Below are 12439 nucleotides of genomic sequence, written 5' to 3' on the forward strand. Positions count from 1 at the left end.
GAGCTGCTCGGTGTTGAGCAGAGCAACGGTTAGCGCGCAGCCTTGCCTTGGTCTCAGAGCAGTGGGGAGCACTGATTTGTGCTGCCTCAGTTTTCCTGGAGCACCTGGTTGTCATCAGTGTGATGCTGTTGCTGCTCAGTGGTGGTAATCGGGGCATCCAGCAATGTCAACCTGATTCGCATCAAGCTTGGCTGAGTATATATACTCTGTTATTCCTCCACCCAACATCCTGATGGCATCCAGCCTTGGTGTTTACAGCCCCTCCAATGTTAGACCTGCACTTGTGGTGGGTCATCCCCGGCTGGCAGCAAAGCACGACACACCTCCTCACTCACTGTCCCCCTCAGTGGGACCAGGCGGGGAGGAAAAGCAAAACCAAGAAAACCTGTGAGTAGAGATAAAGACAGTTTAATAAGCGAAAGAAAGAGAAAGGGAGGAAAAAAACCCAAGTGATGCCAAGACAACCACTCGCCACCTCCCACCATTAGACCTATGCCCAACCAGGCCCCGAGCAATGGCCATCTTCCCAAAAAAAAACTCCCCTCCGTTTTTATTGCTGGTTTTTACCTGTGTCAGTTGTCCTGGCTGTGCCCCTTCCCACCCTCTAGCCCACCCATGGCCTAATCACCCGTGGCGGGGGCAGAGTGGGGAACGAAGGGAAAGCCTTGATGCTGTGCACACGCTGGAACGCTGGTGCGTTGTCAGCGCTGTTTTAGCCCCAAATGTAAAGCCCGGCACCCTGCGGGCCGCTATGGAAGAAGTAAACTCCATCTCAGCCAGAGCCAGTACGACGCTGACGGAACCTGCAGCGTCCTCTTTCCTGAGAGGCTGAAGGGTTTTCCATTCTGGTTTTGAGTTTTTCCTGAGCCTGAAAAACCTCTTTTATTTTGAGTGTCACACATGGGATGTTTCCAGGGATTTTGTAGATGGGGAGACCGTTTCCCACCAGCTGCCCCAGCGCCTACCGCAGGTCAGCTCTCGCTTCCAGCTCTTTGCACGGGCTCCGGGAAGGACCCAGAGAGAGGTAAACCCTCTATCCTTCATCTTGATCTTCAAAGGTATTTACACGGTGCTTCAGCGGAGGCAGCGAGGTAGGGGAAGGCAACACAAAGTCAGCGTGAAAGCATCAGGGACAGTGGGGTTCATCAAAGCTTAAAATAAAGCTTAAAACGCCAGTGTAGCGTAAGGCTGAAGGCAGGAGCCGCGTTCCTGGTTGAGCAGCAGGAGCTGTAACTCCCGTTGGGTGGCCACGGTGGCTGTTGCGGTAGCCTGGGTTGGGGATTTAGCAAAGCAGTAGCTTTTTAGCATACAAAGTATGACTCTATGTAAACTGCTTGCTATGTCGCTCTTCCTATCGCCGAAATCTACATGTCGTCTCCAGTCTCTGTGTGACGCTGGGAGGTTTGGGGAGGTTCGGGTTTCTCTTCTTTTAACCATGTGCTATACTTGGTCCTCACTCAAACCAGGTGTCAACAATGGGTTATTATTTGTTGGCGTCAGGGGTATTTTTTTTTAACTTTTTACAGTGTGATCTGTGTGTTTCTGAATATTTATAATTGTTAGAGCATAGCAGAAGTGGCAGCGATTCCCTTCTGGCTGTGGGAGAGCAGGTGAGCTTGCTCAGTTGCGAGATGGAGGAGAGGTCCATGCAGAAGAGCCCCGTTAGCCAAAACTCATATTTGAATCCAGGGCTCCCCACCCCCAAAAAGGGGCTACGGATTTGTTTGGTTTCAATTTTTGCTGTAGAGATAATAGCACATATTTTTTAGCAGAGGCTGGAAAAGCAGGTGAGCCAAAATACTTCTGGCTCAGTGTTCTGGATTTGTAGAGCTTTTGGGTTGGCTGGTTAGGTTTAGGGTGGTATTTTTTGTTGCTGTTTGTTTTTCTAAAAAGAAAATAAATATATATCCTCTTCCAAACGTGTTGGTCTTGATTCTCCTTTCATGCTTTGCTACTGGTAATAAGCTGCTGGTGACTGGAAAATTAATGGGGCTCTGAAATCAACACACAACTTCTGCATTTAATATGAATATGCCTTTATTGTTCTCCACAGCTCCCTGAAAGGAGGGTGTAGTGAGGGGGGGCTCGATCTCTTCTCCCAAGGAACAGGTGATGGGACAACAGGGAATGGCCTCAAGTTGTGCCAGGGGAGGTTTATATTGGATATTGGGAAAAATTTCTTCACCCAAAGGGTTGTGAAGCACTGGAACAGGCTGCCCAGGGAAGGGGTGGAGTTGTCATCCCTGGAGGGATTTAAAAGATGTGTAGATGTGGTGCTGAGGGACGTGGTTTAGTGGTGGGCTTGGCAGTGTTAGGTTGATGCTTGGACTCAATCCTAAAGGTCTCTTCCAACCTAGACGATTCTATGATTCTACCCAGAAAGGCCATGCCCCTCTTGCTGTGCTCCTAGCTGCTGCCACGAGGCGAGAAGCTGCTCTCCTCAAATCCCACGTGCCTTCTCCTTCTCTTGGTTTGTAGCAGCTGATGGCAACTGCACAATGCAAATGCAGCCACACCGATGGGGAGCTCCGGGCCCCCCACGCCAGTGGACTCCCCGGGATGATGTTTGCCCCCATTATCTGCAGCCCTAAGCTGGGACCACCTGCCTCGTCCAGCCCTGTCAGCTGTGGTTCCTACTAAAGGGACTTCAAGATGGTGGGGTGTGGGAGGTGTAGAAAGGCAGGAGAAGCGAAGGGTGGCCTGGGGGAGGGAGGGCTCCTTTTTAATTGCACTTACAATAACTCCTATCCATTAACTTGCTGCAGATCATCTCTAATTGCACTCAGGTGGGTGAGTTGGGGCAGCCAAAGTCCCCGGCAGCACCCGCAGGGGTTGGGGGACCCGGCTCAGGGCAGCAGTTTGAGCTGAAGCCGGTTGGTACTGAGGACACCACCAGGATCTGAGGTCCCCCAGCAAGACCCAACAGCTGTTTTAGGCTCCCGATTTCCAGGATTCTTGTCCATGCAGTGCAGAATGCCGCTTCGCTTGCTGTGCCGTTATCCCAGGAGGGGTCAAAATAGGAACTGAAGCCTCCTGGCACCAGTGCTTAACCATTACCTCAGCCGGGACCTGGTTTAAAAAAACCCCAGCGAATATAGCAAGAAATTGGTTACTGCGGGTTTTCCAGACCCCGGTGATGGCTCCATCACTGCAAAACCAGTGATGCGGCGTTAAAATCCCAGTCATTGCTTCACATTTAACACACCTTTAAACCTTCCCCATCTCAGAGCTTTAATGGGCACCCTTAATTCTCCAGCAGTTACCAAGTATATAGAGTTCTAATTTAACAAATCATCTTTCCCCAGATGGCAGCCCTTCGTTTAATAAATCCTCATCAGCCGGGCTCCGCTTTCATCAGCTCGGAGATTTCTGTTCAAAAATCTTTTGCCTTTCATTAAATCTGGGCTGGTGTTTATTAATGCTTTCAATCTTCCCTCGGCACGGCGCAGCCTGGCTCGCCACGGTGGCTGGGAGAGAAACAAGGGGTATTTTTTTATTAAAGCGAGAGGGAAAGCCTTGAACTCCTTTGCGAAACGCGATGAAATCCTTGTCACTTCCAAGGTGTAAAAAAAAAAAACTTGCTCCCACCACTAAATTAAACGAGGGGGGCAGGAGAGGGATAAAGATGTCTCTGTAAATCACTGGGAGCCACACAGTTCATTTCTGTTCAGCGTCTTTCATTACAGCAACCGTAAATCAGCCGTCGGAGCCCAAGAGGGCAAGAAGGCGAGATTTATTGATGGGGGAAATTTGGGAGGGGAAGAACTCGGAGGATACAGGACTTTTCTTTTTTTTTTTTATTTGCCTCCAGCACAGCTCAGGCTCACAGGGCTCTGCTGGCACCTTCCTTCTTCAAAAGCTCTCCAAAGTTTGCTGGCAATTTTTAGTATTTATTATTCTTTTCCCCCTTCCATAGTTATAACCAGTCGGCTTTCACCCTCTGCTTCCCCCTCTCTCCTTGAGCGGCTGGAAGAGGGATGCACCGACCCTACGTTGACCAAAGGACCTCAGCACAGGGCATGGGAGCAGCTAATTTACCCCTTTCCAGCCTGAGAGGGAAGAGGCAAAGCAGGAACATCCTTAGCTCCACACAGCCCCATGTAGGAGGTGTTGGGGACCGGCCAGGGAAGGTGACACCATCTCTGCTGGGAAGACACCTGTGGTCGTGCATGCCAAGACGAGGGGCTGACCCTGCTTTGGGCCACGAGAAAGACCCTGGGTGGAAATAACCCCTGGTGTCCTCTTTAGAGGGCAAGAAGCAGATGCTGCCCAAAGCAGGACACAGTGGTGACACTTGAACTGCTGCTGAGAAAGTGGGCATGGCAAAGGGACCTAAACCAAGCAGAGGTGTCTTCCATCAGGACAGGAGGGGAGGACGCGGTCCCTGGAGAGTCATTCCTGCGGTGCCGGCAGCTGCTTCCACCCTTGAGAAGAGAAAGAAATACCCCAGCCCCCTCCATCAGCCAAGGCTGGTGGCTTGTTGGTAGACCTCCATTCCGGGAGCCTGGAAGACACTCATTGAGACGGTCGGTCGTGAAGGCGTGCAGCCACACACTAGCTGCATTTCAGGCGGTCTGAGGTCGTGTCGGCTGGGTGCAACCACTGACACGGGTGGGGAGTGCTGCATCACGGTGTGCAACGCTCGGAGTCCAGTAAATGTCAAGTGAGATAAGGGGAGGAGAGGAACATGGTCCTTCATAGTCCCCACAGTTGACAAATGGAAGTCCCCAAGCACAGGATTAGTGCAAGGAATACCACTCCAGGCTCCATTTTCCGATCAGACACAAGAGGAAGATTTTTCACACTGTGAACAATCCGCCATTGGAATAATATCTCCCCAGGGAAGCGGTGGATTCCCCATCATTGGACACTTTCAAGATTCAGCTGGGCAGGGTGCTGGGCCATCTTGTCATCTTGTCTAGACTGTGCTTTTGCCAAGAAAGGATGGAGCAGATGATCCTTGAGGTCCCTTCCAACCCAGGATTCTGTGATTCTATAATTCCTTTTGAACCCTACTAGTCTCCAACATATGGGAAATCATCTTTTTCCCGCTGGAGGATTTATGATGCCACCCCATCTCTGCTCCAGGCAGGTGTGAGCCTCTGTGCTGTTACCAGCCAGGAAAGCACTGGGGAATGGAGATGTGGCTCTCCAGAGAAGAACTCTTCTCTGGAAGGACCCTCAGCACAGGGGATTTTTCACTGTGGAGCCTTCATGCCTCTGTGATGGACGTTGATTTATACCTTCATGCTTCTACTTGCTCTGAGGTATGAGCGGGGAAAAGCACGAATGATAAAAATGTAGGAGCCGCCTCCTCCTCCTCCTCCCTTCAAGAAAACGAAATTCAGTCTTAGCTATGAAGGTTCCTCACCCTCCGCCTTACAGGAGGTAGAAAAAAATATCTCAGAAGCTTGAAATATTTCATGAGGGTTAACGAAAGGGTATGTCCAAGACACAAGATGTAGTGCAGAGCCTGCACGGGGTCTGCAGCGATGAGCAACCCGGGGGCTGCAGGGCTGACTCTGCACCAAGAGAGTCCTGCTTGAACTCCAAGCCCGTAGACCATGGGGAGAAGGTACGTGACTCCAGTTGGGCTGGCAAACGCAGCCAGCGTTGGAAGCAACAACTGGTAAATTGACGTGGGACCCAAAGTGGTTTGCAGGTCTGGAGTTGTTGAAGCAACACCATGGAAGCGCAGGGTGGGACCAGGGAAAGACCTTATGGGTCTCCTTGAAGCCCTTCACCAACTCTCCCTTGAGTCAGGGATGCAAAGAGAAACACGGGCAGTTGGTATAATCACACCGAGCGGCAACTCTCCTCACCTCCACCGCGGTACCGTTAAAAAAGAAATTATAATTCATTTTGACAGCTGCCAAATTAGCAGCATATTATGCAGCATATTCAATTAGACAAGCTCCCGAGGGAGCAGGCGGAGGTAGCGGGGCAGCCAGCTGCTGCTGGGACATGACGTGGTGCTTCAGGAAGGTATTTTTAGAAATGGACGTGTGTGGTCTGCAGAGAAATAAACAGCCCTTTGGTCAATACCGGCAACTCTTCCCCATCTGTTTCCAGAAAACTCTGAAAACAATAAAATAAAACAGTGCTGGATTTGCAGGGGTCTCACACGCATGTCAAGCTTCTACCAGTGGTTTCTATCTTCTAGGGTTTCTAGGGCCCATACCAGTGGGCTCAGTGGAGGAGGGAGGCCAGGAGATGAAGGTCAGAGTACAAAACCAAACCATTTACACCCATTTTTTCACAGATACAGCTACTAATTTGGGGAGCGGGTGCTGGAGAATCCGAGCTGCCACGTATCTCTGGCACTCATCTTCTACTGAGCCCGCAGCAGGTTGTCCCGGCTGCCTACGCACTCTGTGATGGTCTGTGGAGCATCTTGGCCTCTGGCACTCAAAAAGAGTTCAGCAGATTTCCAGGAGCAGCTACTTATGGACCTGTTCTGCAGCCCCTGGAAGTTGTCACTGAGCTGCGCATCGAACTTCTGGCTAGGAAACTTCCAATCTGCTCCTTCAGGCCCAGGTCTGTATTAACACACCATCCCCTTATGTCTAACAAAAGTGTCATTCCTTAATCCAGCAGCTCCTTATCCTGCATCTGTATTTCAGCTCCCACCACGTTGCTACTGGCCTTGGGGAGGAATCGGGATAAAACAGCTGCACTTAACTTCCCGAAACGCTTGTGCATAGAAACATAGAATCATAGAATGGTTTAGGTTGGAAGGGACCTTGAAGATCATCAAGTTCCAACGTTCCAACCCCCCTGCCATGGGCAGGGACACCTCCCACCAGCCCAGGTTGCTCAAACCCTGTCCAGCCTGGCCTTGAACACCTCCAGGGATGGGGCAGCCACAGCTTCTCTGGGCAACCTGGGACAGGGGCTCACCACCCTCAGAGTGAAAAGTTTCTTCCCAATATGTAATCTAAATCTCCCTTCCTCCAGTTTGAAGCCATTCCCCCTCGTCCTATCACGACATGCCCTTGTAAAAAGTCCTTCCCCGGCTCTTCTGGAGCCCCTTTAGGGACTGGAAGGCCGCAGTAAGGTCTCCCCGGAGCCTTCTCTTCTCCAAGCTGAACAACCCCAACTCTCTCAGCCTGTCCTCATAGGAGAGGTGCGCCAGCCCTCTCATCGTCTTTGTGGCTCTCCTCTGGACCTGCTCCAACAGGTTGATGTCCTTCTTATGCTGGAGGCTCCAGAGCTGGACACAGTACTCCAGGTGTTGTCTCACCAGAGCAGAGTAGAGGGGCAGAATTCCCCCCCTCGCCCTGGTAGCCACACTTCTGATGCAGCCCAGGATACGGTTGGCCTTCTGGGCTGCGATCGCACACTGCTGGCTCATGTTGAGCTTCTCGTCAATCAGCACCCGCAGGTCCTTCTCCTCGGGGCTGCTCTCCAGCCATTCCCCGCCCAGCCTGGAGCTGTGCTTGGGATTGCCCCCACCCAGATGTAGGACCTTGCACTTGGCCTTGTTGAACTGCATGAGGTTGGCTTGGGCCCACCTCTCCAGCCTGTCCAGGTCCCTCTGGATGCCATCCCTCCCCTCCAGCGTGTCTACCTCGCCAAACAGCTTGGTGTCATCGGCAAACTTGCTGAGGGTGCACTCGACCCCACTGTCCATGTCACCAACAAAAATGTTCAACAGTACAGGTCCCAGTACCGACCCCTGAGGAGCAGCACTCGTAACTGCTCTCCACTTGGACATCGAGCCGTTGACCACAACTCTTTGAGTGCAACTGTCCAGTCAGTTCCTTATTCACTGAGTGGTCCATCAGTCAAACCCACGTCTCTCCAACTTAGAGACCAGGCATAAGCATGGTCTTCTCTGCTTCACCCGAAAGACCTGGCATTTGAGCGGAGATGCAAAACTCCTGTGTTCTGACTCAGTTCCTGTTAAAAAAACTCATGAGATAACACCAACCGTTGGAATTTTCTCTGCTTTGATTTACCGACGTGTAGCACAGGGCAACGAGGCAGCACGTGTGAGAAGAGCGCAGCCACATCCTCCGGCTGGTAAAGCCATTTGCATTCACCAGGCAGCAACCACAGTTACTGGTTTTATTGAATGTTGAATGTTTAATTTAAAAAAGGGAAATTAAACAGCTTGTTATACTCCCCTCTGTAAAATTCAAGACTCAGAGACTTGTTTGACGATGACTAACTTAAGGTGTTACTCTGCTGTAATCCAAACACGCTTCCTGCCAATAAAAACAGAGTTCCCTGAAACAGCCCCGCTTTTATCTGCCAGTCTATAAATATATAGGCACCAAGTTACACGTTCTGTACTTTCAGCCAAAAATAAACGCTCTAAACTAAAACCCGACAAACTGCAAAGCTTCACAATCTGCTAAACGAAATGTAAATATTACATATCACCAATCCAACGGCACTTCTGCCCTCAAACTCCGCCAGATGTTCCACGCTTCAGGGTGCAGCAGGCGAAGGGCAGGTCAGCACCGTGCCGTTGTTTTCGGGAACCCGGTAAATCGGGTTAGCGATGCGATCTGCGGTCTGCTGGGGAGCGAGAAGAGGGCAAGTGAGAGTGTGTGGCCGTAAAAGCTTAGGGAGGGAAGAAACTGAGTATTTTGCTGAACTGACTTCAGCAAATTCAGCTGCTCCTTGTTTTTGTTTTTTTTTTTTTGTTTTTTTAAAATCATACTTCCACGTGTAACCCCACCGAACGTGCCACATTTGGAAGTATCTGAAAGCTGAGGGCCCAAGAACTGATTGCAAAATAGGAGATTCTCTTCAAACATTGTCGTCTGATACAAATGCGAGGAAGCTAACCAATACCCTGATCACAAGAGAACAAATCATTTCTTTTTACAACTGGGAAATAAGAGTAACTTATTTATACTCCACCTCTACGCTCAGCTCTATATAATCAAAATAGTGATACAATTCCTGCACTGGAGAGCTCAACATTTAAGACTGTTCCTGTAAATACAAGTAGTTTGAATCACTGCTCGCTCGCTGAAGGTGTACAAGGCTTTTGCAGGATTGCAGACTTTAAGCAGAGGAAATTCAGCACGGTTCAGGGATAACTTGTCATGTTTTGTCCTGTTTTACGCAGAAGGGAGTGACCGCTCCATGGGGTAAAGGGGAGAGCTGGGGCTGGACGTGAAAGCGGTTTCGGCTTGGAGCACTGGGCAGGAATGGAAGGAAAAGGGAAGAGACACCGCTGCGACTGGGGTATCACCCAACACCCACTGCCTTTATTTTCCAGAAAGTCTAGGTACACGGGTTCCTGCATTCCTGTCCAGGAGAAAGCTGATTTAGCTGCACCCACTGTACTACTTTCCCAATTTAAGCGAGGGGTGTGATCACCTCTGGCCCTGCTGTGTATGAACCACGAGTCACTTTGTACGTGCTCATTAACGGCGACACTGGCAAAACTACTACCAGCTGTAAAACAGCAAAAACTGATACAGTGATCAGCATCCATGTCAATCAACCCTGCAGCCAGCCCTAACAGCCAGCCCGGCTTCTGCAAAGGTATTTCTAGAGGCAAAGCGGCCATAAAGAGCCCCGTGGGATTTGGTGAAGACACTGAGGTCAGGTAGTCATTCAGCGGCAGTCAGGTACCCGCTTCGCTGGGCTGCTTCAGCAAAAAACCCACTAAGGCTGAAACTGCAGCTTCGGCTGCCTGAACTCCCTCTGAACCCAGGCCACGGAGCAGCCTTGCTTTTTGTTCTGCCAAAATCGATGATAAAAACCTGGTGCCACGGAAGAGCTGTTGTTCTTCAGCTTGAGGATACAGCCAGCTGCTATATGGAAAGGAAAATGCTTAAAAAGCTGAGTCGTTTTACAGGCTTCGCTGGAATTTAAGGTCAGGCTATCTGATTCTATCCATTACTTACCACGAGCTGTGTTGCCTCATTCCGTTCAACGAAAACCCTCGGCCACATCGTGAACATGCATGGTGAGGGAAACCGGAGCTCTTCCGTGGACATGACTTCACGCTGTGGCAACGAGGGGTATCTTCCGTGCACGCAAAGACCTCTAAGGCCACACGCAGCAGTAGGAACAGCAAACGCCCCTCCTTGGGGGAAGCTGCTCGGGGGAAGCAAAGGTGCCCCACTATCTGTTCTGTAAGTTGGTGGTAATGAAAATTAATCAGGACAAACATTAACTCAAGAGTTTTATTTACTTGTCAGAGCTCTGCTCCACATACAGAGAAACAAATCTTCACATACTACTTCAGCTAGTTCTTAATAATTGTACTGATTTTTTATTGATGACTCCTTACTAGGTTGTTTAAACACACTTGCAAATCAAAGAATTATGTCTCATCCCTTCAAAAAACCCCACATTTTATTAAAAAAAAGACTTGGAACTAGTTTTCACTCCCAACTTAACTCTGAACATTTCACAAAATCCCTCTTCAAAATAATTCAGTAGTACTACAATGCAGACAATATTATCAGAGGCCCTGATGCTTCCACACCTCAATTAAATCTATAATATCAGAGGAGGAAGAAAGAGAGAAATTAATGGAAGATACGGTCATGTGGCTGTTAGGAAAAATTCTATGCCATTTCCCAGCTGAGAGTGCCTGGGGAAATAATTTCGAACTTTGGGAAATACAGAAATTACTTTTTAATAAAGTTATAAATAAATAACTTTTGGGGGGAGAGTTAATCAGAAATGGATTTAGAAATAATATTTGATAGACTTTGCTTTGTTGAAGAGAAATGTATCAAAATCAGTGTTCCTGTTCGACAGAAAGATTCAGCGTAATCATGACAAAGCCTTGGCTAGTAGCAGCCATCAAGGGTTGGTCCTTTTCCGCCCAGTCGGGATTGGAGGTAGGACAGGTTTGAAGCGGGAGCTTGGCCAGTTGATGAGCTGAGGCATATGAGAAGAACCAGTGTTGGACGTGCTGTATTTTCTCTGAAGATTGCCACTGGGGAGTTCAGTCTCTGCAGAAGTTATAAGTGAAGAAGCAATTGAAAATGAAAAGTCAAAATTTACCACGAAGGACATCTCCAGCTGAAAAACCAGTGTTTTAGGGGGCGGGGAAGAGTAATATCCCCAGGAAGTCTAGTGTCTGCTCTGCCTCATACATGTGGAAGAATAACTTTACGCCTAAGCAGTCGCTATTTTTAATTTCCCCCAAAAGTTCATTGAGAGAAAGCTGCTGTATCGAGTATGGTGCATTTGCACTGTGGTGATTCTTGCACACCGAAACGTTGCTGCTTACGAGAGTGTTATTACCAAAAGCATGAAGAAGCTGTGCAGTCACCCAAATAAATCACTATAATTACAGTGAGACACACAGCCCGAGCAAAACTCTTACTTTGGAATATGTTTCAAACCTTTCAATCTATCCACTTCATTTTCAGCTCCTCTTGGATCGCGACGCTCAGCTTTGGCTTCTTCAGAGAGGCGAGCGTGGGGAAGAGGGGTCCGAACCTGCAGCCCTTCAGAAGTAGGCGCACCATGAGCAGGACCAGATTCCCTGGAGCTGAGAGAGGGAAATGATTCATGCTTTAAAACAGCAAAAAAAAAAAAAAAAAAAAAAGCCTATGCACCAAGTCTGACAGTATTACTGATGTTGCAGCCACACAGCTCAGTCAAAAGTCAGAAATAAATCCCAGTGCTTATCAATTACACAAAGCTTCTTCACACATTACAATTCTCTCAAAGCTTCCAGTGCCAGCAAACACAACTACGACCTCCCTCAATTTTCATTTATTGATTTAATTAATCAATCACACGGACAGGTGCAATAAAGAGGTTCATGTCACACAGTGAATCAGCTTCCCATCTGAGATCAGAACTTAGAGGTCCTTGTTGCCAAATCTGTGGTTCGGCACTGCAGACGATGTTCTCTCTTGATGAGTAAAAGAAAATAGGAATTGCCTTGAAAAGAAGCGTTTCTGTAGTAGCCAAGTGACAACACAGACCATGAGTAGCCATTTACCAGTGAGTAGTAGCCAAGGCTCCTCTGACCCATTACGTCTCTTGCAGAAAAACTAGTCAAAGCCAAAGCCTGAGTGGTCTGAGACCCTGACGATGATAACGACCATGTTGTAGCTTGTTCTAATAAAGGCTTTCCATTTCCATCTATATACTATCAATTTACTTCAAGAAAAGTAAGGAAAAGGCCTTGATTGATATGGAGAGATCAGTAACTACCTATTTAATGCAAAACTGTAATATATATCTGTAATATATATCTGGAGCAATGCTTAAGACATTTCATAATGTCTCTTTTCATACAGAAAGGACTGTTCCCGTCCAGGTGAGAGAAACTGATTTATGAATCTGGAAGGGAGTTCAAAGATCATCCACCCTGACCTTATCCGTGGTGCAGGCCAAAAGAAATTTCATCCTGTAATTCTTGCAAGGAGCATTTTAGCTTTTGAGAATACTGTGATTACAGTGTTCTGGGGAATAGAAAGTAAGTAGTTCAGTGGCATTT

The 12439-nt window shown here is 48.6% G+C and overlaps 1 protein-coding gene across 1 annotated transcript in view; it reads right to left on the reverse strand.

Moving 5' to 3' along the window:
- Window positions 1-10782: 10782 nt before the first annotated feature.
- Window positions 10783-12439, reverse strand: part of LRGUK (leucine rich repeats and guanylate kinase domain containing) — a gene marked incomplete at both ends in the record, with an annotated part of 54449 nt that continues 52792 nt past the window's right edge. Inside the window, 2 exons of the mRNA XM_082491463.1 lie at window positions 10783-10934; window positions 11331-11479. Coding sequence (XP_082347589.1) covers window positions 10783-10934; window positions 11331-11479 — 301 coding nt within the window. The remainder of the gene's footprint in view (window positions 10935-11330; window positions 11480-12439) is intronic.

Source organism: Vanellus vanellus, assembly GCF_965231255.1.
Source record: "Vanellus vanellus genome assembly, chromosome: 1".
NCBI classification, from domain to species: Eukaryota; Metazoa; Chordata; class Aves; order Charadriiformes; family Charadriidae; genus Vanellus; species Vanellus vanellus.